The sequence below is a fragment of the Strix uralensis genome, chromosome 2 (genome assembly GCF_047716275.1).
Source record: "Strix uralensis isolate ZFMK-TIS-50842 chromosome 2, bStrUra1, whole genome shotgun sequence".
In the NCBI taxonomy this organism is placed as follows: domain Eukaryota; kingdom Metazoa; phylum Chordata; class Aves; order Strigiformes; family Strigidae; genus Strix; species Strix uralensis.
Window position 1 is genome coordinate 107193207 of NC_133973.1, and position 23602 is coordinate 107216808.

At 41.0% G+C, this 23602-nt stretch overlaps 1 protein-coding gene across 7 annotated transcripts in view; it reads right to left on the reverse strand.

Annotated features, from left to right (window-relative positions):
• The window catches only part of CAB39L (calcium binding protein 39 like), a 67411-nt gene that overhangs the window by 25786 nt on the left and 18023 nt on the right, over positions 1–23602 (reverse strand). For 2 of the 7 annotated variants that reach the window (XM_074859681.1, XM_074859680.1), the window contains exons 2-4: positions 21338–21562; positions 12390–12538; positions 1144–1308 (exon numbers count right to left, since the gene is read on the reverse strand). In XM_074859681.1, the coding sequence (XP_074715782.1) occupies positions 1144–1308; positions 12390–12491 (267 nt within the window). In that variant the 5' untranslated portion in view covers positions 12492–12538; positions 21338–21562. Of the gene's footprint in view, positions 1–1143; positions 1309–12389; positions 12539–20864; positions 20976–21337; positions 21707–22097; positions 22196–23602 lie in introns of those variants that run through there. The other 5 variants (XM_074859685.1, XM_074859682.1, XM_074859679.1 and 2 more) reach the window with 4 other exon arrangements.

Consider the following 23602-nt stretch of genomic DNA (forward strand, 5'->3'; position numbering starts at 1 on the left):
AACTTCCACAAGAAAGTCACTCCCCACAAAAGATGGCTCTGAGAGCATCAGACAATCTCTCCAGGGAACTGGTTTTTAAATTTAGCAGCCACCCTGCCCTATACACTGGGTACTGCTGTGGCTTCAGACCTCAGCAGCAAAGATTTCATTCCTGGGAGCTGGGGATTTCTCACCGTGTGGAGATGCTTGGACACTTGTGACAATTCACCAGCACCTGGGAGCCATAGAAATTGCAGGACTCATAAAAGCAGTCCCTGGGGACCACTATCCGGCTAACTGTGGACCACAGGAGTACCATAATGACCTGCCAGTGACAAAGTTTCTTCCCAGTCCAAGGTCAATTAAAAGGGTTTATATTTATCCTGAATTACTGCAATCTTTTCTGTCACCATAACTCTTCTTCTCCTTACTCATAAGCAAGGTCAGTTGTCTTAGTAGTTGTCTACTAAGTTTTTGGCTTTAACAACAAAACTGACAAAGAGTTCCATGGAATATATAATTTTATATATAAATATATAAAATTAAATAATGTATATACATGTATATTCACATTAATCTTTCTGCTGGCCAAAAAAAGTTGTATTTCTTTCTTTTAATCCAAAGAATTAACTGGGGGCAACCCAAATTTACCTTGCCACCTGCTCCCAGTTTTTAACACCTTTTTCAACACCTTTCCTCTCAACTAAACCATCCTAATTTTTTTCAGTCTTTGTCACATGAGATTTTCCCATGCTTCCAACTGTTTTTATTCCATGTCCCTGGACCCCTTCTAAATTGGACACACTCTTCAGAGATGGCGGTTGGCTCTAGTTGCACTATCCCAAAGAAAGAGGTTCATCACTGCAGCTTACAAGGTCAGTCATAGACAGTATTCTCAGCATTATTTCCTATCTTGTTTGTATACACATGGCACTATTTCTTTATTGGTTTTGTTTTAATAAAAATATAAATCAGATGCATTGCATTTACTTCCCATATACGAGCACATCTATCAGGACACTGACCAATCTACAGCAGCTACTTTCTTCAGCATGTGAAAAACAGTTTCAAATGCAATAAAATTATTTAGACTTCAGAAGAACACAGCTCTACTCACTGACAACACTGAAATCAAGGAGATAAGATTTATGGACGCTGACCTACCTCAAAATCTATCAGCTGCAGGTTGGCAATAAGTGTCACTAGAAGGCCACTGTTGTATAGCTCTTGTGCCAGCTGAGCCACAATTTCTGTAGGTGGCTCCTTGTCTGTGGTCCCACACAGAATTTCCTTCATTGCTTGCAGAGATTTTGACACTTCCTCTGATGCCTGGTCACCAGTGGATATGGGTTTGGTTTAAGAAAAAGAAAAAAAAAGAAGTGTTTTATTTTAAAAGACAAGCAGTTCAAAACAAAACCGGCTAACTGTACTTACAATGATTGTTATCTATTGTAAAATGGTTTAATAATTTTATATAATCACTGAGGCTGGAGCATCCACACTAGGTCCTGCAGGTCCTACACAGGCATACAGATATATTCAATTTAAACATGGCATGTCATCCCTTACAGACCACAGGCATAAAATAGGGACAGGAATGCAATACCAACCAGCATCAGCAAGATCCTTTATGGGTTTGGAGACAGACACTGCCCTGCAGAAGCAGCAGCACTTTCACCATCGCTCCCCCTGTCCTCCCCAGTGGGCTCCATCAACACACGTGGGGCAGCGTGGCCGTTGTGTGGCTTCCCCATGAACTACTTGTTGATGGACTGTCCTGGCTCCTCTACCGGTAACCCAAATAAATTCTTGCATCCCTGCCAGCTCTGCATTGCCACCACTTATTTCTCCTCATCATGTGTGATTTGAGCAGAACCTTCCACAAGGAATCTGCCTACTGACTGTGCGGGCACTTCAGTCTCAGATTGGGAAATTAATTAAATTAAACAATTTGCTTTAGTAAAGCTCCACAGCTGCCACCAACTGAACTAAAATAAGTCTCAACTTTTTGCTCCCACCTACCGTGAACTAATTCTGTGTTTCAGGTATCTAACGTAGAGGACAAATCAGGAATTACCTTACAAAATATCCTGACCAGAAATTTTACAACAGGAAAATGAAAGGCAAACAGGTATAAACAGGTACAGCTTAGCATTCATGGCCATCAGCAGGTTCAAATCAGATGTGAATGATAATGTCCCACTTCCCAAGGGAAATGGCCACTGGCCACAGGGGAGCAGCTCTGCTCACGGCTTTCCTCCCAGGTTTGCTCCACCTCCTATAAATAAAGACTTAGTGGAGCAAAGGCCTTATTTTTTCACGTGTGTGTGTGTGTGCGCACGTGCACTTTAAATCCCACCTGCTCTAGCCATGGGGCTATGGAGGCAATGGCTCTTTCTGGGTTGGGGTATATTTAATACACATGTGACCCACAGCAAGGCTGGTTAGACTTTTTGGCAGGGAGTGGGAAGGAAGTAAGGGAGAAGTTTGAAAGCAAAGCCAAGAATGACAGCAAAGTGCCAGGCAATTAAAATGCTAAAGGTAAGGCAGCATTTCATATGTATATTGCAAAACATTTATTTGAAAGTAACGTTTTGTTAGCTTAGCAGGGGGCAAAAATAATAACAATCAACCACACACAGAAAACCCAAGAGTCATTTGTAAAAGCTAACTGAACATCAATGGATGTTCAAAGCCAGATCAATAATTTCAATACATCTCTCACATAAGATGAAAGGAAAAGTGTCATGATTTCAAATACCACCTCATCTATCTGCATAAAATAACTCCACAGTGCTCCGGAGAGGCATCTCTAAACTGCTGCTGATCTCCCAACATTTTAATACTGATTTAAGTCACAGATTTTATTCACATTAGTGAATAAAAAGCCTAGAAAAAAGCCTAGAAATCCTAAAAAAAAAAAAAAAAACAAAACAAAACACCACATTAAAAAGCCACTTTTACACTGCATCTACCTGGAAGAGTCAAACATTGATTTTGCACAGCATAAAGCAATGTTCTCTCACAATCTGTTTGTACCTACTCTCAGTTTTCTGCTAGTTGAGATAGGTCAGCATGAGCAGCATGTAAATGAATATGACTATGTGATAACTTTAACCATAGCAGAAGTCTTGTTGTTCCTTAACGTCGCTCAGCAAAAGAGCCTATTTTTACCTCAAATGTTAGTGGTATGTCACTAGAGATATCCCACAGAGTACAGATGGGATTAACAACAGGGGTGCTATCTTGGAAACTAAAGCTCTAAATCTTTATAAGAGCTGTGCAAATATTTTCATATCAAAGGAAAAACCCATACATTTTTGGCTTTTCACCAATTCTGCTGGGCAGGGTGTGAATATCTCTGGTATTCTCTGGTTAAAAAAAAAATAAATGAATACTTTTCCTCTCAAATATAAGTAGCCCTTTTTGATATGCAGAAAAATGTCTGCAAGACTCAGCTTTAGGTTTAATTCTCAAAAAGGAAGCCAAAAAGTAAAGCACTGCAGGAGAAAATGAAACTACAAAACACCATGGTATTGATGGGCACCACAGCTGTATTTCTCTAATCATCTGCCATCCCATCCGCTCATCTTCTCAACTTTTCTACATGCAGTTTACATTTCATGTTTAACTTCCTCCCTCTTCATATCCTCTGGATAGTCTGTGGTTTGACATTTAACCCGCCACAAAAACCTATTCCCAGTCAAATCTGAAGACTGCTCTTCGGTGCCTATCCCTCATAATGTATCTGGAGGAAAACCATAAAGCTGAACACAGATTCTTAAATTAACAGCCACTTCTAGCCTCCACTTTGACATTTCCACTTAATCTTACAGCATTTTTAGACTAATACCCTAAGTACATAAGCACTGTTTCTGGGATAGAAACTTGCTCAAGACTCAGGGAAGAAAAAAAAAAAAAGGACATTCCAAGATACAAAGACCCAAGATTTGTCCAAAACAAACAACAAAGCAAATACGTTCACTCGAATACATGGAAAATACAAAATGACAGAAATGTAGTGCAGAACAGCTTGTCATAAGAAGCCAGACTGGTCCTGATTCTCTTTAGGAAAATTTGCAAAAACCATCAAAAACCTCAGCAAGACACCCTTCCCCCCAACAATCCCACAAACAGACTTTCGGTGACAGAAAAAGAGATTTGCTAGAAACTCCAAAGTCTATTATGACTTCTGTACTACTTTTTATTTTCCATCAGTGGCAACAGCAACAATAGCAAAGTGCCGCAACTGTCACTTCGGCAGAAGTTATAGAGGAAAAGTTTTCATGAAATATCTAAGCACTTGAAGCCATTTGCCTCGTTCTTGCAATTGAGCACAATCTTATCTCCAGCAGATTTTCCTTTTACCCTCTAGGTATGATTCCCTTACATCATGACTGAATTTATGCCATTATATTTAGAGAAGCTGGTATTTACAGAGGGAAAAAAGGGGGAGAGGACAAAACTAAACAGAATACTAAACAGAACCACTTATATATATTACGTACAAATGTCAAAAATGGGATATGCTGAACTTTGGACAGTTAAAGTTGCAGACAGGGACAACAAAGCACAAGATGAAATGCAAGCTGATTCCCAGCACACACATCCATTTAGCGTTTGCATTGCTGTCACTGCACAGACATCAGGATCTTGACCTCCAAAAGCAACTTGCAGGTTTCTAGCCTGCAGGCATTTTGGTTCACAGTGTCCAAACTTGGCACGATCCAATTCCACCACAGAACACTAAAATTCAGGGTGGATACATATGTAAGTCTCAAATGAGTTACAAGGTTGATTTGTAATAGCTGTGTAAGGGGACTGAAGGAGAGCACAACCCGTACTCACCTGTGCAATGAAGGTAGTTTTTTCAATGATGGCCATTTCTTGTCTACTTTCACCCAACACAAGACTAACAAGTTATTTCCAACAAGAAATAACTCTTTATCCACAGAGGATACTTTACAGTGACTGGCAACCCACAACAGGTTTCTGGGTCCATTTTGAAATACAACATTTGGTGTAAATGTTGAAATCTAGCAATCCTTGGATTATTCTGCCTTGGAGCTGGAAAACTGACGACACAGATAAGCCTATATAACTTCACTAAGTTAAATTATAAACCGGTTCAACCTCCCCTGCTTATAAAGTTGATTTTTTGTCAGCATTAATCTGTTTTTCTAAACCTACCAACAGCTTCAGCAGGTGGAGAGAGAGCTGGAAATTATGAGTTGAAGAACTTGTCTCAAGCTTGTTTTCCTTATAGATCAAAGTCTTGTCATTGTTGACTTGATGGGATCATAACACAAAGAAAGGAGCTTACAAAGAAATTATTCCCTGAAATTCTACATGAAAAAAAATCTTCCCTGAAAGACCTCAAGACCCTCCTCTCCGCAGCCTAACACACATGTGAAGACCAGCTGATCTTGTTGCAAAGGTCCAATCTGTGTTACAGAAGGGGTAACACTACTATGCCTATATTGAAATATTTCCATACTCCAGTGTTGACATACCTTTTCCACAGTGCTAATATTGGGTTCTTCAGTTTAACTTGCTTTGTCAGGTCTAGAAAACAATTTCTGAGTTTAATCTATTTTTTTTGTACTGATCTCTACAGGAGGGCCAAAGTGCATGACAATGTCCTTCGGGCAGTAATTTAGCATTGCTAAGAAATGCTGCAAAACAGTTCATAATTTTTTCTCTATATTCCACAAGTATACAGGACAGATCAATAAGGAGTTTTTTTGTTTTTTCATTAAGAGATCACAAAGAAATCCTCCAAGTCTTAAATTTTTCTGTTCTTCTAAAATCTTCCAGAAAGATTTTAAAGAGTACATGGAAAGCTAAAACAAAGGTCTTGTCTGTTGTTCACACAGAAAACTGAATTTTTATTTCCATAATTACATGAGTTGGGACTTTCCATACTCAAAGGCTAAGCTGTTTTAACTGCAACTCTGCTTGTGCATGATACAGATCTTCTGCTTCAGAAATCAAGCTTCATATGGACAGTTTTTTAAAAATCCGATAGCACAACACAAAGATACTTTACCAAAAGTCCCCAACTTCAGCAACTTAAATCTCTAGTTATTGCAACTAGCTTAATAAATACTTACTAACCTTGCCCTTCCCCTCTCCTTAGCTACTTACAGCAATTTCACATTTATCTTAAAAGTGTCTTATTAAGTGCTTATGATCCAGACCTACTAGGCTTGTCAAAGACAGAGATGGATCTCCTGTTATGTAATGTAGATCCATTGCATCTTTTTACTCTTCTCCAAGGAAGATTACAAAAAACATAAGGGGAAAAGTATCAGGCCTTGAATAATCAACAGTCAAAGCTCCTACATCTGAACTGTAACTTTTCAAAGCTTTCAGTGGGTTGTCTCCATTTTACCTCTGTTTCACCAGCAGGTTAGAGGTGTCACACATACGTACATATGTTACAGGTTAGAAGGGCTTATTCTTGCTTTTATTCATCTGGGGACTTAATACAACATTTATGACCAACCATAACAGTGAAGAAAAAACAGATTGCATGAACTTTTTCCACCTTTCCAAACTCAAGTACCAAATATACATAAGAAAAATACAGGATGCCTGACATCCGGCATCTGCGTAACGATCAGGAAATCCTCAGTTGTTCATAAGAATATGGTGAGTAAGACTGTACAGCTTCTGTTTGTGTACCCAGCTTATTTCCAGAGCAAAAATCTCTTTCTAAACTGTTGCTCTCTTGCACAGCAGCAGACAGTAACACACATAGATGCCTGACAGCGTGATGTTAAGTACTCCAATGTGTGATTCAGTGAACTGTGAGTACTCCACACCATGTATTACAACCAAAAGCATAGAGCTCCTTGGTTTGGCTTTTATCTTGTTTAAAATTATTCTGTGTGATTCAAATGAATTTTTCTCCTAAAAGAATATTGTTCTTGGTACAATTTCATGCTAAATGGATATAGAGGAACAAATTGTGGACATTTTGGATCAGGAAGCATGAACTCTGTCATTTAGCAAAAATATTATGGCCTAGTACTCAAGGAAGTTGGCAAAGTCAATCTGGCCAAGCAGGCACAACAGGGAAACGCCTTTTAAAAGGACACAGGATTAAATGGAAGAGACAGGTTTGCCCCACCTGGAAATAAATTCCTTTCCCACTATTAATCCTGCACTTAAGACAGAACTAAAGGTTGTAAAGTCCTTAAGAATTATTAAAAAAAAAAAAAAGGCAACCAGAAGAGACAGGTTTTAAACTCTTGGCACCAGCACCTGATAGCATCTGGAGTTTCTCCCATCTCTAGAGCAATAACAGGCCTTAGCAGAACAGGAAAGCTGAAACATGAAACGCTCCACAAAACCCCAGTACATGCAGAGCTAAAAGGAAGGGGTGCCAAGCCCTTCTTATCTCATTCCCTCGGTTTCAATGTGCAGCAATGAAGTTGAAGGCAATTTTGCAACTGACTTTGGCAGCTGCACAATCACATCCATGGGTATTTGTGTTGACAGTAGTCATGCAACTGTTCTTCCATGCAAATGCACATCACATCCTCTGCATGCACCTCATCTCACACACCGGTCCCCAGCTGCTTTATCAGTGCAGGAGCAAGCAAGGTGAACAGAAGCTGATAATGGCTTCATTGTTGCTATGTAAAAAAGCAGGATTTATTGATATAAATATTTGTTCCATAAATCTTAGTCTTTTAACTGTAGCCTTAATAAAATGCTGCTCTCCTGACTCTTGAACAGTACCAAATTTGTTACAGTAGATGGAGATGAAACAGAGGACAGATTACAGTGACCTTACCCGAACAAGCAGTCTTGTTAGATATATTTCAGTGAAAGGGGAAGAAGAGACACTTCAGGTTATTTTACATCTAGCTTCATGACGTTTTTGAACACTGACTAAAGGCACTGCAGCCTGCCAGGAAAGCACTCAGCACAGCACCCTGAAGCAGCTCTAACTCACTTGGGTTCATCTTCCATGACAAACACAAGTCTTGGACCAGCTACACCAGAAACTGCAAATCTTTCAGCCCATCTAGGCCAAACTCAAAGATTAGGCCAAATTTCAACAGCCCCCATATCCATTTGCTGTACTAAATTAAAAGCCTGTGACACTCTGAAGAGTTTTGCTGCAGGGCAGGTTCAGAAAATGTTACCAAACCTGTAGTCACTGCAGATGGCACTGAGTCACCAGTGCCCCACCCGAAGGTGTTTGGTTACCAGAGAGAGAGTGATGTGTTCACGGACATCCTTCAGTGACATACTGGATGCCACCTGCACTGCTTTGTGCTGACCAGACTCAGTGGCTGCACACAAGACTTTAAGAAATTGGGATGTCAACCCCCTTTTTTTTGTGAGATGGGCCAGGCATCCTTTCTATTAATGTTCTTTTATGACATCCATCAACAAAAGACATGGCAGCATATCAGTAATAAATGAAGCAGTATGACCAGCATGTCACATGCTGTCCATTCTTCCTCAGGTTCAACAGATCTGTCCACTTGATAACAGGGTTTCTCCTCTCTTGCTCCCTATTTGCATGCATCCTCCGAACACTACAGAAGTTCATGCCAGAAAGAAGGAAGACAGTCTAAAGCGCAGAAGGCTTCATTTCCTAGGTATTTAAATACCCCCCTACTTTTCTAGTTAATTCCAGAAAGGATATTTCTCACTGAATCCGAGCACAGTTTGGTTCTACATGACCGAGATTAATTTTTTATGGCATTTATAGAATTCTGTAATAAAACATAATTAATTGTTCTTCACCGCATCAAAGCCTGAATAGGATGTCAGCAATTGCACGTGCCACAAGAATACCTTATTCATTTCAGATGTTGGAAGAGAGGAGGATGGTTGATAAAGAAGGCTTTAGTCCACTTACCCTACTTATTCTCCCAGTTGTTACATTAGATATGCCAGTGCTGCAATACCTTCTTTAAAATAGATGCTATTTCAAAAAAATTTTAAAAGCAAGGTATTAGAAAGAGCACTTCAGAGGAAGAGGAGCCATGTGTGGTGGCACTTCTCAACCATCAGAATGTAGCTGAGAAAATGTCAAAGCCTTAAGGACACATACATTCATGCAAGCAAGCAAAAAAGCCCACCCATAAAATAACAGTAAGAACCAAACATTCAACTTAGCCTATTTTTCAGTTGAGAATGTTTAAAAAGCATTAGGGCAACACTACACACATTAATAGTTTTAAAAAAAAAAAAAAAGACAGACACATGGGGGAACTGGGTCAAATTTAACCCTTATCTAAGAAGACAGATGCTAGTGCAGTCAATAGAGTTCAGTCAAAGTCTGAACGGGTCCTATTCTATGACGAACAAGAAGCATCATGAAGAAAGTGTGCAAACTTCTGTATATTATGTGTGTACATGGAAATGTGTCTTGGAAAAGATGTATAATTGCCTTTACACTTACAAGTGGCTTCTCTGCATCCTGTGTATCAAGTCATGTCCTCCCCCCTCTTCCCATTACTCAGAAAGTCTTAACTGATCTGCTGTAAGGCTCCCTCTACCTGCATACTGCATAGCTTGGTAGGAATGATAATTTCTGCATTATCTAAAAACAGTCCTTTCCGAGGCACAGATGGTTCCTGCTGAAAGTTGCAAAAAGTTGTATTAGCAGCATCAAGCCTCTCCCTGTCCAACCTCACGCCCCCCGGGCTGCCCAGGGCATCTTCGCCTCATACCTACGATTTTTCAGCTGGGAAAGGAAACAAGGAGGTTCTCCGCTAGCCCTGCAGTTAATTTAGGCTTTGCCACACTTCTCTGCCAATTCCGGCTGTATTAGCAGCTTTTAGCTGTCTCAGCCCACATACCACACTGGCTGTGCTACAATAACAGCTCAATTGTCACAGGATAAATCTTCTTGTTTAAGCATCTGAGGCAAGTCCTAGTTGGAAGCTATTCTGCACGCGAGCAAAATCGGGGATGCTGTGGAGCTGTACCCCAGAAGTCCTGTGAACCTTGGTTTTATGGTGAGGCAAAACAGCACCTCCCCAGTTCACATGGAAGACAACAAGGAGACAGAAATCTGAAAAATCAGAGAGTCCTGATTCCCAAGCTTCTGCATTCACATGTCCACAGGGTCCAAAACCAGCTCTGGGATATCCAGGGTCTGTGGATCTTGCAGGAGCCAGAGCTCTGGGCCCTTTTGTGAAAGTTTGACACATTTCATCTCCCTTTGGAAATCAGATTGAAGGTAAATTTAAAACATTGCCAGGTTATGAAAAGCACAGAGTACAGCACTGTACTTTGTTTTTCTTTGCTTTTGTTTTCAGTTAAATTTCTCTAATCATACTCATGAAAAGACAAGATGCTATTCATTAGTATTACCAAGTAAGTTTTGAAGACCTGTGCGCACTGAAAGTCTCCCCATCATCTTTTCTTCTCCAATTCAAAATGCAAACAACACTTAAAAATTGTTTTACTAAGCCCACAAACCTGTATGGATAGTAAGAGATGTGATGGGGTGATTGTTTTTGCAAGAGTTATTTTTCCTGCCATTTTTTGAAGTTTCTTGTTGTCACAGTAATAAAGATATTCCTTATGATTTACTTCCCTAAACTCAGGAGAATGAATCCTTCTATTTTCTTTAATAGGTATTTATTTCAGAACAGCTCAGTGAAACACTGTAGAGGAAAGGTAGTGCTGCTGAGGAGTCTCATATCTTGTCTTCTGAAGGGAGAAAGGCCCTATGTGCTTCCTCTACATCGCAGCGCAAAGTCCTGAGTCAACAAACCACATAAAGCATATGTGTAAATACCATGCAAAAAAAAGGCTGCTCTCCTCCCTTTCTGCCTTGCTGCTGAAGTGCCTGCCTTATCCCCCCTCTCTCCTCTCCCCAGATCACCCACATTCACCCCAGGAACAGCCTCCATCCCATAGTGATAAAGTACGGCAGAAAACACTGAAAAACAATTTCCTCCTGTAAAATAAGCGTTGTCATTAAATTCACAAGCTGTTTCCATCCTAATACGCCGGGGGAACGCTCCCATATATTTTGCTGCGTGAGGAAAACACACACCAGCTGTTCTGACTTTATGAAAAATTTACATCGAGTTCTTGATTTTCTAAGTCTGAATTTCTCCTCCTTTGTCACTGACACCCAAATAAACAAACCAGCTCAAAGCCAGAAATCCTCAAAACCACAACGCAGAGGAGTCATGCTGCAAAGCAAATCAAAAAGAAACCCGAGTCTAGAGCTTCTGCTTTGAATGTCTTCTTTAATCAGGCTCTGAAGGATGAATTCAGCAGGGGAGGGCAGATTCTCTTGGTTTATTTAGTTACTTATTTTAAGTTTTAGTTCAGAGTCAAATTCTCTCGGTGCTTTTCAGTTAACTGAAGGTATTTCAGCATGAGACATCAAATACCAGAGGCCTCCCTGAAATCCGTGTGACTGACTTACATAATTAACACACACTGAGCTACTTGCTTTGAACCAAAAAGTTTCAGGACGATTTCACTAAGGGCACGAAGGGCTCCATGCCTGCCTTTTGGGTTGGGTTCATTTTAATACAGGCTCCTGCACAAGGTGGGGGAAGCACAACATGCACACACAAACATCAGCTGCATGAAAATTGTGTTAATATCGCTTATCAGCTATTTCTCTTTCCACTGGCATTCAGTTTTAACCTAAAATTTGTTTGTTGTTACTTAAAATCATATACTTCTACTACACTAAAAATATAGAGGGTCAGAGTCTCAGATGAAAAAAAAAAATATTTGATTTTATGTAAGCACAAATTTCTAATTGGGAGCATTTTGTATGCTGGGGTGCATCTTCTCAACTGGTCACTGGGAGAGTGGCAAAAATAACTCAGGTCTGTGTCACAGAGTTAGAGGAGAGCAACAGTATTAGCGAAAACCTAGCACAATAATTAGAATATGAGTAGCACTGCTCATTTAGGAAGCACTAGCACCCAGAAGATTGGAAAGGATCAATAGAGTCAGGTATCTTTTATATACATCTGAATACCTACAGGTTTGCTGTTTTATGTGAACAATGTTCATCAGGAGTAAGTTTTGCTCTGTGTGTACCTACACATTAATTGGCAGTCTCATTTGTTATCCTGCTAAAACAATTAACAGTAAAATAGTTTTCAAATAGCCTTCCAAGCTGTTTTGTTAGATGCATTACTATTTGAAGTAGTAGGAGATCACCCTTTGTTTTGGCTGAGGCTTCCGGATCTCAACATTTTCTGCTTGACCCCCAGATCTGTTGTAATTTATTTATGCAAAAGCCCCCTGATTTCAGCAGAACTGTTCAAACACAAAGCTACTTACATGGGCAAGTTCTTGCAGGATCAGGGCAGTGAGCGAACACAATTTTATTCCCTTTATTCTACTGTTTCCCCGGCATAAAAACCTTATTGGTCTTCTACAACATCACCTCATACCTTGTCAGTCTTTTTTTCTTGTTTTTCCAATATGGCCATGTTTTCTTTCAGAATTTTCACAATCTCAGCCGGATTTTTGTGCGATTTACTAAACAAAGGCATGGTTTTTCTTCACCCGGATTTCTTCCTTCAGGACAGAAGAGGACTGCCTTCAATCAAACGAGAAACAAAAATAGCTTTTAAGGTTTATACGAAAATGCAATAAAACCACACAAAGACATTATGAACAAGAAAAGGTTATGCCTCAGGCACTATATTTTGCTTCAGCTACTCATTAGAGCAGTAAAAGTTCTCATGTACAGTTACTGCAAGTTCATCCAGAATTCACAAGCCACCATTAGCACATGGAAAGCAACTACTCAGCACCTGCACAGGAGCTGCATGCTTCCTAAAGACCCTGACAGGTAGGCTTGCTCCAGCAAGTTTATGCCTGTGTCCAACATATTTTGAACACTGCATATCTGGCAGACTCCACTACATTTCTAATAGCGGTTTCTGCCAAACTTCACTGGTTTCATCATGATGCAGATAACCGTAGACACCAGCATATCAAAAGCATCCTTTGTTTAGAGCATCACAAGATAAGGTCCCAGCTTCTCTGCCATCACTCCTTCTTCTTCAGCTGTTTTTCTTTTTCAGCCTAAAGCTGAAGAGGAAGCAGTTTAAGGTATCCCCTAAGTCTGACAGACTTCAAGAACCTGTGGGTCAGATCTCACGTGTGTAAAACATTGCCTGAATTAAATAAGGAACAGAGGATCAGGCCCAAATATGGACACAAATGTTTTCATGACATTTAAATGAAAGAGAGCATTTTAGAGAAAATGGTTTTGTTTGTTTAATTTAAAACATTGTTCCTCTGTATGGTTAGAAAGGCAAATACCACGTCACTGTATTTACACATGAAAGAAACCAAGTAGTTTAGTTTCTAATCCTACATAGCATTAAGTTATGAATTCCCATGGGTTTTGCTGAGGCTCCAATTCAAAGATGTACCGAAGACAATGGACAGACTACAGAGAGGAATATGCTCTGGTTAAGGCAGTACCACTTTCCAGGGAAAGCTCAGCAGCATTACGGACTGCATTCCAGTTTGTACAATAATGAAGATGAGGTAAAAAAAAAAAAAGCAAAAATAATCTCAAACTTTCATCTCCTTCCACAACAGAATACCACCATCGCCATCCCTCCCCACACACATTTGGAAGATTAGTCATGAAAACATAAATATATACCACAAACCACTTCAATCTCCTGATTCTTCTTCAACTTTTATAATTAAAAAAAAAGCTTTATACAAGAGGTTTTAAAGGAGAGAATTAAACGAGCACAAGACACACAGTATAAAGAAGAAAAGAGAACAGTGTAACGTTTTCCCAGTCGTCCTGAAGAACCCACTCCTCTCATGTTTCGTTGTTGCTACTGTCACACTACAGAGTCCATCAGGGAGTATGACCCCATTTGTGCCATACATCCATGTGTTACTAATCCCCAAATACCCTATGGAATTAATACCCAGATTAGATATACATTCTATTACAACTATAAATAGCAACCATAACAAACAGCCAAGTACAAAATTCAAACCATAGAGGAGTACTTTACTTTAAAAAAATCAAAAATGTAAAAAAAAAAAATCTATAGAGAGTCTGTCCTAACATCTTATTAAAAACATTTTTTCAGATTATCCTTACAAGAACAGTTTCTATTACATGCAGGAAATACTTTTAAATGCCTTATTTAAACCAAAAGTTCCTTTATAGTGTCCAGAGTAGGTGAAATTGTATATAGTTTCTCATTTGTTGCTAAATCAGTTTTACAGGAATATTTTCATGTTCAGCATTGGAAAGTTCACCTCTTTTGGATTTCCATTTTCAAGCTCCTCATGGTTCAGTTCAAATTCACTTTTATTTCTGCAGTTTTGGCTATGTAACCTTCACTCTGTGGCCCAGATCTCAACTGCAGAGTCCTGCTCCCATGGAGCTCACAACTGCAAGCTTTGGTAGCACCATCTGACCAGCAACACAGCAGAGTCACACCTCAACCTGACAACACGCAAGACTGAAGACCAGGTACACTAATGACTAACTCATTTGGGCACGTTCAACTACATACAAGCACTGGAAAAGACTGGGTTGCCAGTATTATACAATATATTTATTTAAACACTGCTAGCAAGCAGCAAGCACCCCATAATTCTGCACATGTTGCAATTAGAAGATTAGTAATTCACAACACACTTTGAGAAGGACCTGATTCTGCATGTTTTTATCATTCATGAAGACAGGGCATGAGGATGTGAAGGTACAAGAAAGAGAGTCTGAGAGCAGGAGGTTAACAGGCACGTTGCATTTCAGAAAATAAGTATTTCCATCCAAGGTGGCGTAGGTTTATTCAGATTGCTGAAGCCAACCCTGCATTTTCTCCTTTTAGAAGTCTCCACACAAGGAAAAGCAAAGGGGGAAATAATTTACTTTTCAAATTGAAGCTAGAGGTTCTGAGGTTTTTAAAAAATGAAGTCCACATTTCTAACTGAAATGTTGATTATAAATTATACACATTTTTCTCCCCAAAAGTAGCTTACATAGCTGTCTAGAGTATGGTGTCTGCATTTCAATGATCATTAATTTTGCCATAAAACTCCAACAACCAGGCCACCACTTTTCCACTGTATGGTTCCTGTCTCACCACCAAGTCACCAATGCACTGCTCAGTGATAAAATACCATTTCTCTTCAATTCATACCCTACCAGTGTCCTAATTGCAACAGCAAAACCACTGATAATAGGGCAGGAAGGGACTCAAGAGACTGTTTAGTTCATCCCTCTGCTGAACAGAGACAAGTCTGCTTCACTTTATTTATCAGTCTTACAAAGCAAAGCACCTGATGTATGCAAGGGGAGGGACGCTGAGAGAAAAAGGGGAAGAACCCCAGATGTGTATTGAAGAACATTTTTGGATTTACCCCTTTTCAGGACACATTTTTTAACCCCTCAGTATCTGGCAAAAGATGATCCATCACTTTAGAAAATACACACTGGCAACTGCAGGTTATGATCCCTTTTGCTTCTCCATGCAGAAATCTCCTGAGGGGCACATGCTATTCACAATTACAGGTAGAAGCAAACAGAGATAAAGTCCCTTTGCTGATATCTGGGAGTTGTACTCCTTAGTCTTATGGCTGGCTATTCCATAAGGCACATGGCAAAACAAGGGCTCCTCTCCTCCAGCTTTGCTCCTCATGACTGGATTCTCCATCATCAAAGAAAACATGAGCTCTTGCTAAAGTTCTTTACACAGCTGGGCATTTCTGCCCTGTCCTCCTCCTTGTATCAGCTCTCTGCTCTCTAAGCTTTACTTGGAAGGTCTTCTCTTCATTCAAGGACTAATTTGGTTTAAATTCCCTATTCCTTTCATCACTTCTTTTCAGTCCATTTTCTGGATCTTGGTATTTTCCAGGCATCTAGCCCTCTGTCAAGGTTGGTTGAAATTAGCCAGTAAGTTCAAAAGTTACCGTGGGAAGAGAAATAGGATGAGAGATGAACAGTGTGACCACATAAGGTTCATTTTGTCAAGAAACCAGTCTAAAAATAACTGAAATACAAAGATGAATGACAACTGAAGAGAATGCAACACAGGCTTACCAAAGGTACCTCATACTAAAATCCCTCATGAATATATTTTTAGACAGAGAAAACACAGCAGAACTCATACATCTAACATGGAAATACAGTAAATTGAATATAATAGAAAAAAAACTAGTCAAAGGAAAACTATCATGTAGAGGGAGACTGTCTGAGAAGGTAAGAGCAATTTGGGGACGGGATCATATTAGAGAGGCATAGGAATTAATGGGAATAGGAAGATATCAACACAGAAGAGAACTGGAATATCATTACCTGAGAAACTAAATTGCCTCAAGGACTGAGATAATAAAAATGGGATAAAAATTAAGACTGGAAAGTATCAGCTAATGCTGAATGGCAGAAGAGACAGAGAGTTTGTAGATGCCCCATCCCTGGAAACATTCAAGGTCAGGTTGGATGAAGATCTAAGCAACCTGATCTAGTTGAAGACACCTCTGCTCATGGCAGGGGGTTGGACTAAACGACCTTTAAAGGTCCCTTCCAACCCAAATCACTCTATGATTCTATGAATATCTGCATCAAGCTGAGGACTTACCGTGAGAAATGACAGACACCTGGTGACTACACCCGTATTTTAAAGACAGGAGAAAGACAGACACAAATCTGTGATGAATTAAGAAAGTAATTACCAGTAGAAATACAAAGTCTTGATGGAACTTCATACAGAACATTGTACACAATCCCGAACACCTGCAGCCAAGTAAAATTAACAGATAAGAGCGGATGTAGAGAAGGACCCTAGGCTGGCCAGAAAAACAGGAAGACCAACATGTCAAGGAGGCTGAAAGTGCTTGCCTTGGTAAGCTTAGAATAAAAATACAGAGAAGACAAAGAAGTTATTTCAGCTCAAATAACAATAACACTTTATTTATGCAGAAGCAAATGGCTATAAACTGCCAATGAATAAACTTAAGCTGAAAATGTAAAGGTTTTCAGCCACTGGAGCTTTGAGATTTTGAAATTACCTACTCTACTAGGCACCCTACAGAGCATCAGTTCATAAATTTTTGACACTGCTGTCTGGCAGCAAGGGACAGGGCTGAATAAGCCCCTTTCTTTCCTACTTTCTAGGAAAACTTTTCCATCTAATGGTTATTCAACAGCATATGTTTTTATAACATCAGAAACGCATTGTGGACACTCCTGAATTCATAACGGGGGACTAGCCAACTTCTAAAACATTTAGTTGTGATGATGTTATTTCACTGGTGCTCTTGTGAGGAGCTTATGAGACTGAGGAAAGAAACAGCTGTATCCCACTGGACTGACTCCCAGCCTCAGAGGTTGACTCTCCTGGTCACACGGGGAACGCCCTGGCAGCACTGTAGCAGGAACAGAGGTTTCCAAAGCTTGCTGTTGCCATCAGTATGAACAGGACGTTTTAGCCGCCAGAGCCGGATTCTCCAGCACATTTTACGAGCCCTACTTTTACAAAAATACTTTCAGGGAATATAATTCCATGTTTGTTTGGGAGAAAAAAAAATGGGACCAATTTTATTTTAGGTAAGCGACAAAAACACCAAAGGGCAATTTTAAAGCACAACTTTCTAAATGTTTGGCTGTTTCTGTTCAAGTCAGAAAAAAATGAAAAATACATCGCACAGGCTAAAGCAGTGAGTTGAATCCAGAGGTGGGTGAGGTTTACAAGATATGAGTTTTAGGGTATTCAGTAGCCTGTCAAAGGTAACATAACATCCCTTCATACTCAGGGCCTGCCTTCCCTCAGAGACCTCCAGCTCTGCAAACATTTAACCAAGATGAAAAACACACTTCCAAAAAACCCTATATTCCTGCTGTTACTCTGCCCCCTCTGCAAAGGGAGAAGCTGAAGCACAGAAAGATTAGAAGATCACAAAAAAAAAAAAAAAAAAATCACAAAAAAGTTGGTGGCTGTGTCAGGAATGAAACCTAGATCATTTGACACCAAAGTCTATGCTCTATCAGTCTTCAAAATATCACTTCTGCCAGTTTATCTGCTCATAAAGGGAACACACTAAAAAAAAAATTAATGCAACTTGAACTCTTTAATACAGCTATAAAATACAGTAAGAGATCTAGTTCTGCTTACAGGCACTCTCCCCACTTTCTTTGCTCTTAATCATATACTTTCTGAAAAGGTTACAACTGACCTCGTAAGCACGATAAAGGAAAAATGCAGATGGAAACATCACTCTATTCACCGGCCCATCCCACTATGAAGTGACTCAGTTAAGCAGCTTGGTAACAAATGCTTCCTTCTGCCCACAAAGGCAAGAGTGGGAGAGAGCACGTGAGTCCATCCAAGTGCTGTTCGCAGACATTCCTCCAGACAAGCCATTTGGGCTTCAAAAATGGATGAGCGAAAAAATTTCCTTCCCTTCAAGTATCAGACATCTGTCTTATCTTAGTTTCTAACCTTCATCAGCTTATTGTTCACAATCAAAACATTTCAGTAACTCATACTGGGTGAGAGGTTCTTGAATGGAAAAAAAGACCTTCATTTTCCATTCACCCTAGTGTGCCTAAAACTCATATTTGGGGCCTGAATTAGCACACTTTCTTCATAATTTTGCCTAATTCAGTCTCTACGTAAGAGAAGAGACACTTTATTCCCTCCTCATTTCTCCCTCCTGCCATATTTGGGAAAGTTGCAACAATTGCAACAATTACAGAGTCACAGGCTCAAACCAGGGGATGGAAGCCCCCACGTGTGATGATCACCTGGAGAAGTCCAAACCATCCTCCCCCATGCAGTTCTCTGACACAATGTATGTTTCATTCGATACGCAGAAGTTATCAAGGCTACACAACAAGCAACCTCTGCAAATCCACAATGAGTTGCAGATTTTGGAAAGTACATTGCTAATGAGACAACATATTAACAGAAGAGAGGATCAGTTTTACGGTTAGGGTGAATAAATGCCATCTCTGCTTGGCAATAAAATTATTCCAAAAACTCAAGAATTTACTCAACATAAGCCTTGCTTATGGCTACTTGTTGCATTACCTGGAATGAAGGTGAATATTGGTGAAACTTCACCTGAACACACAAAACACTGCAGTAACGCCTACCATTGCCACAAACATCTTTTTTTAGCAGATGGCAAGCATCCTGAAGATCAGACATGGAAAATAAGTAGGCAGCTCTGCCCTTAATCTGATCACCTCTACCGAATGAGAATAATCTCACATAGTTGTTCAACACTGTCATGAAACTGAAGGCATTCATGGTGACACTCCACTCAAGTGCTGTGGTGTAGCTCCATGGAAGCACTCAAAGAAATTAATAATTCTATTTTTAATTGAGTGCTTGAATGTCCACTCAATAAAAACCAAAAAGCCTATATAGTCTCTCAGCAAACACAGGGGATAAAATGAAACACCAAATAGCTACCTGGTCACTTAGGCCACGGTTTGATAAATGCTTGTTTCATGACTGTGCCACCCTGCTCCACATCTATTCACATCCCTACAGCCTCTGTTGGCATGGGTACAGCTGTTTGCAGGGCCATGCAGTGAGCCAGGTCAGGGAACCAACCCAGGTTAACAAAAAATAGCCTGGTGGGGAAAAAAAGGTCACATGGGTTTCCAGTCTGGTTCTCCCCACAGTCTTACAAAGAGCTCTACCAGCACAAAAGGGGAAGAAGGTAATGGAAGGAGGGTAGAGACACAGGGCTGCTGGAGCAAATGCTACAGCTCAGGTGTTCACCAGCCAAACCCAGAATGAGGCAGTGATGATGACAAAGGCAGTGTAAATGTGTGATGATATAAACTTCATTAAAGTATCCTGAGTAGGGTACAGAGCACAGATCACATTGGCACAGATAAATAACAGAATCAAAAACAGGAACTCTCTGAGTGTTTGACTTCGCTGCCTAGAGTCCTTTTATGCAGCAAGTCCTGTGCTACCACAGCTATTATTATTATTATAAAATATTTATTACAAAAGAGCATTTGCACACTGCAATGCCAGGTAACGTTCAGATTCTAATCCCATGCAGAAGTGGCATCCTGTGGCACCATACTCACACTGGCATCCATTATCTCTGTATCACAGGATTACACAGGCTCTCCCACTCATGCTAATGAACTAGATAGAAGTAGTGGGTTATTACTTTACGTTGAATAAAACTAGAAAGATAAGAAAACAGCAGTTTTACAGCCACTGAATTTGCAGGATTTATGAGTCAAAAATATCTGGGATCTCTATTTCCATTTGTCACCATGGAGGTCTTTCAACGCTAAAAAATTAAGAATTCAATTCCATGCCTAGCTGTAGTCCACAGCAAAACTCTCACAAGCTCAGTCATGCAGAAAGAGGTCTCTTAACTAATGTCTCTGAAATACACACAATTGAACAGAACAGCCCTTAATAGCTTTTCATTTACTTAAGTAAAAGGGAAAACAAGTTAAATTTCCATTTCTAGTAGTAATAACTGTAGAAATAATGGAAACTGGTAATATAATTTAAATAACATAGGCAGCAGCCAAGAGGGAATAGGACTTCTTCTAAACCCATTACCGAGGAACGTGAATACTATTTTTGCTCTTTGTGCGATATTACTGAAAGTTACCTCTCTACACAGCATTCACTTGACCACATTTCTTAGCAAGCCTGCTGTGTTACTTTCAATAGCTTCATAACACATTAAAATAATTTTCTATAGCAGCAATTTCACTTCACTACTAGTATTAGCCCAAGAAAGAGTCTTTGCTCAGAAAAAAAACTTCCCTTAAGCTCAATGAAAGTTCTGCCTGATAACAACTTCATGAATAGCCCATTGCACAGAATTGGCATTTCAGGTTGACAAGACCTATTGACTATAAATAACGAGATGGTTAATTTACATACGCCGTTTCTTGTGACAGTTCACACGCACACTCATCTTCCCTTCATCTCTAACTGTTTCCCGATGTCTTATGCAAGTGGCCACGCTCTCATTCCTCTGCATCTCAAGAGCCAGTCCGCAGCTGCAGGCAGTCAGCGGAGAGGAGCAAGAGAAATGATATATTGCAGATATTTTATTTTTGGAAACCACACTGTAAATAAAGCCATTTCCAGAGATATTCCATGGACACAGAGCACTTGGTCGCGGAGCCAGTGCCTTATGTAACAGGAGGAGTATTGTTTAGGGTTGCCTGCTTTAAAAAGCCACTCCTGGTAACACAGTTTACAAAGCTATAAAAAGCTAACAGCGTAACTATCGAGAACAAGCAGGCAAGCGGTTTATTACAAAAAGCCTGATGCTAACTGGAAAAAGAAAAGTTTTATTAAATCACTTAACTTTCTGTCACTGGGAGGACATCATCTCAACTGACACTTACTGCGTGCGGAAAGGTGGGGGCTCCTAGGCAGCCCCATGCAGCCCCATGGCCAGGTGCTGAAGACAGCTCTGCCACCTCCCTGCAGGCCACGCCGCCAGCAGCTGCCTTTAGTTATCTTCCATTTGATTCCGCTTTCTGCCCCCCTGCGATTATTGACACGTGGCAGAGACAAGGGATTCCTCGACTCGGCCTCCCGCTCTTCTTCTGCCGAGCGACCGTCAGCCTCTGGAAAAGCGTTAGCAGAAAGGATCGCTTGAACATGCACAGGCGCTCACAAGCAGCTGTAAATTTCCACTCCCCACTGCCTGCGGCCGGACTCCCGGCCTCACTCCGGCTCCTCGTCGTTCCTGCTCCAACTAGCTCGGTGGCTGGGTGTGCATTTTTCCCCACTGCCCTCCCCGCTTCCCACTCCCTCACTCGTCTTACTCGCAGGCTCACCCCCCACCCCCCCCCCCACCCCCCAACTCCACGTCAGAGGAACGCGTGGAAAAGCAAAGGAAGAAGCGATCGCTCCGCCGACAGATTTCTCCAGGGTTAAGGGAGGAGATGCGAGGATTTCGCATCACTTCTGTAAGTTTCCATTCCCTTCCAAAGTCTGTCGGCACAGGGGAGGCATCGCTGACGGGTCCTCGCACCATCACGTGGCAGAGGCTGCTGGAATTAAATTATTCACCTTGCTGTCCTGCTGAGAATGCAGATAAGGGAGCCCAAGAGCGGGTTGCTATTACAAGACAATAATAAAATCAACATGCTCACATACCACATCTTTCAGCAGAGTCCTGCTCAGAGAAGCCAAAGTTAAGCTGCTTCCTGCCTGACTATATATTATAACATAAAGATCTGAATATTTTTCCACAATAATAATGGAAGAGGAAAAAAACCCTGCAGTATACTTTAAGCAAAATTTAAATCCCACTGAAGAAAAACATTAGCCTAAAGTATTTTTTCAAAGGCTATTGCGATGGGGAAAAAATCATACTATTATTCTGAAACAAGTACTACCAGCTATTATCAAGCACACAAATATAGCAAAATGCAATTAAAGGAATTTTTAATGCTTCACTTTTCTCTCTTGGCAGCTATCGCTCAGCAAGCGCCACATATTCCCAAAGGGAATGAATGGCAAGTGCCTTTCCCTCCACCCCCCACCCCCCCAGCTGTCTGACAGGCGCTGAGAGCAGGGAAAGGCGGATGCTTTACCAGCCACCACGGGCACTGCAAGATGGGATGTAAATCCCATCCTCACCCAGATCTCAGCCAAGCCCCAGCGAAGATAAGACCCCAGCATATACTTATGTTGAGCTCACCAGCTCAGGGGGACATTTCACCTCCCAGCCCCTCTTCCTTAGGGCAAAGCCCAGCCAAAGTCTCACATTATTATCAATAATTCTGTATACTACAATGTTTGCTTGGGGAGATAATCTCAGCCTCTGCCACATACCAGCACTACAAGCGCATCAGATCTTAATTTAGGACTCACCTGCAGTAGCTATTCAGAGCCCTACATTAGAGGCAACCGAAAAAGCATGAGAAACCTCATTTCTGAAGAATACAGATGCCAGTCACCTTTTAAATGGCTAATATCCTTTGCTATCAATCCCAGCTCCTAACCAAGGCAAAGTATCCCAGATTCTCACTTTGAAGAGCCAAGAACTACCAGCCTGCCTGGCTTCCGTCGCTCCCGTACCTCCCGGGCTCAGAGGCAGAAGCAGTTCCTGCTCTCTTAACCTCCCTGAATTTGCTTCTGCGTTTGCACAGGAGGTGCTGAGCCGACCTCAGATGAGCAGATTTATGCTCTTGACTTATCTGTAAAGCACGCCGCTGTTTGTGCTTACGCTTTACCTATCAGATCATCAAGATACCTCAGCCCCATGGTTTTGGACTGCCTTGAACAGTACCGGGAACAGTCACTAGTGCTGCTCCTGCTGCACCCAAAAGCACTGCAACAAGTGACACCAAGTGGCAATTTCTGCTCCAGACCCATAGTGAAATATTCCTCCAGCACAGAATTAAAGGCTTCATGTTAGACACCCCTGGCCAGGTTTCCTCTCTAGGCCACCTCCAGAGAGAGGTCCGCGAGGATGCCAAGCTCGGAGAGGGATGAGCCTCCCTCCAAAGCAGCATCTCTCCATGAAGCTTGGCGGGCAGGTGGACAACCAGCACAGGCTGACATTTCATGACATGAAGGACTTGGGGGAAAATCCAGCGCCAGGCACCATTTCATGGGCACCTTGCTTTGCCTGGCTCACTGGGGAGAGGGAGGGG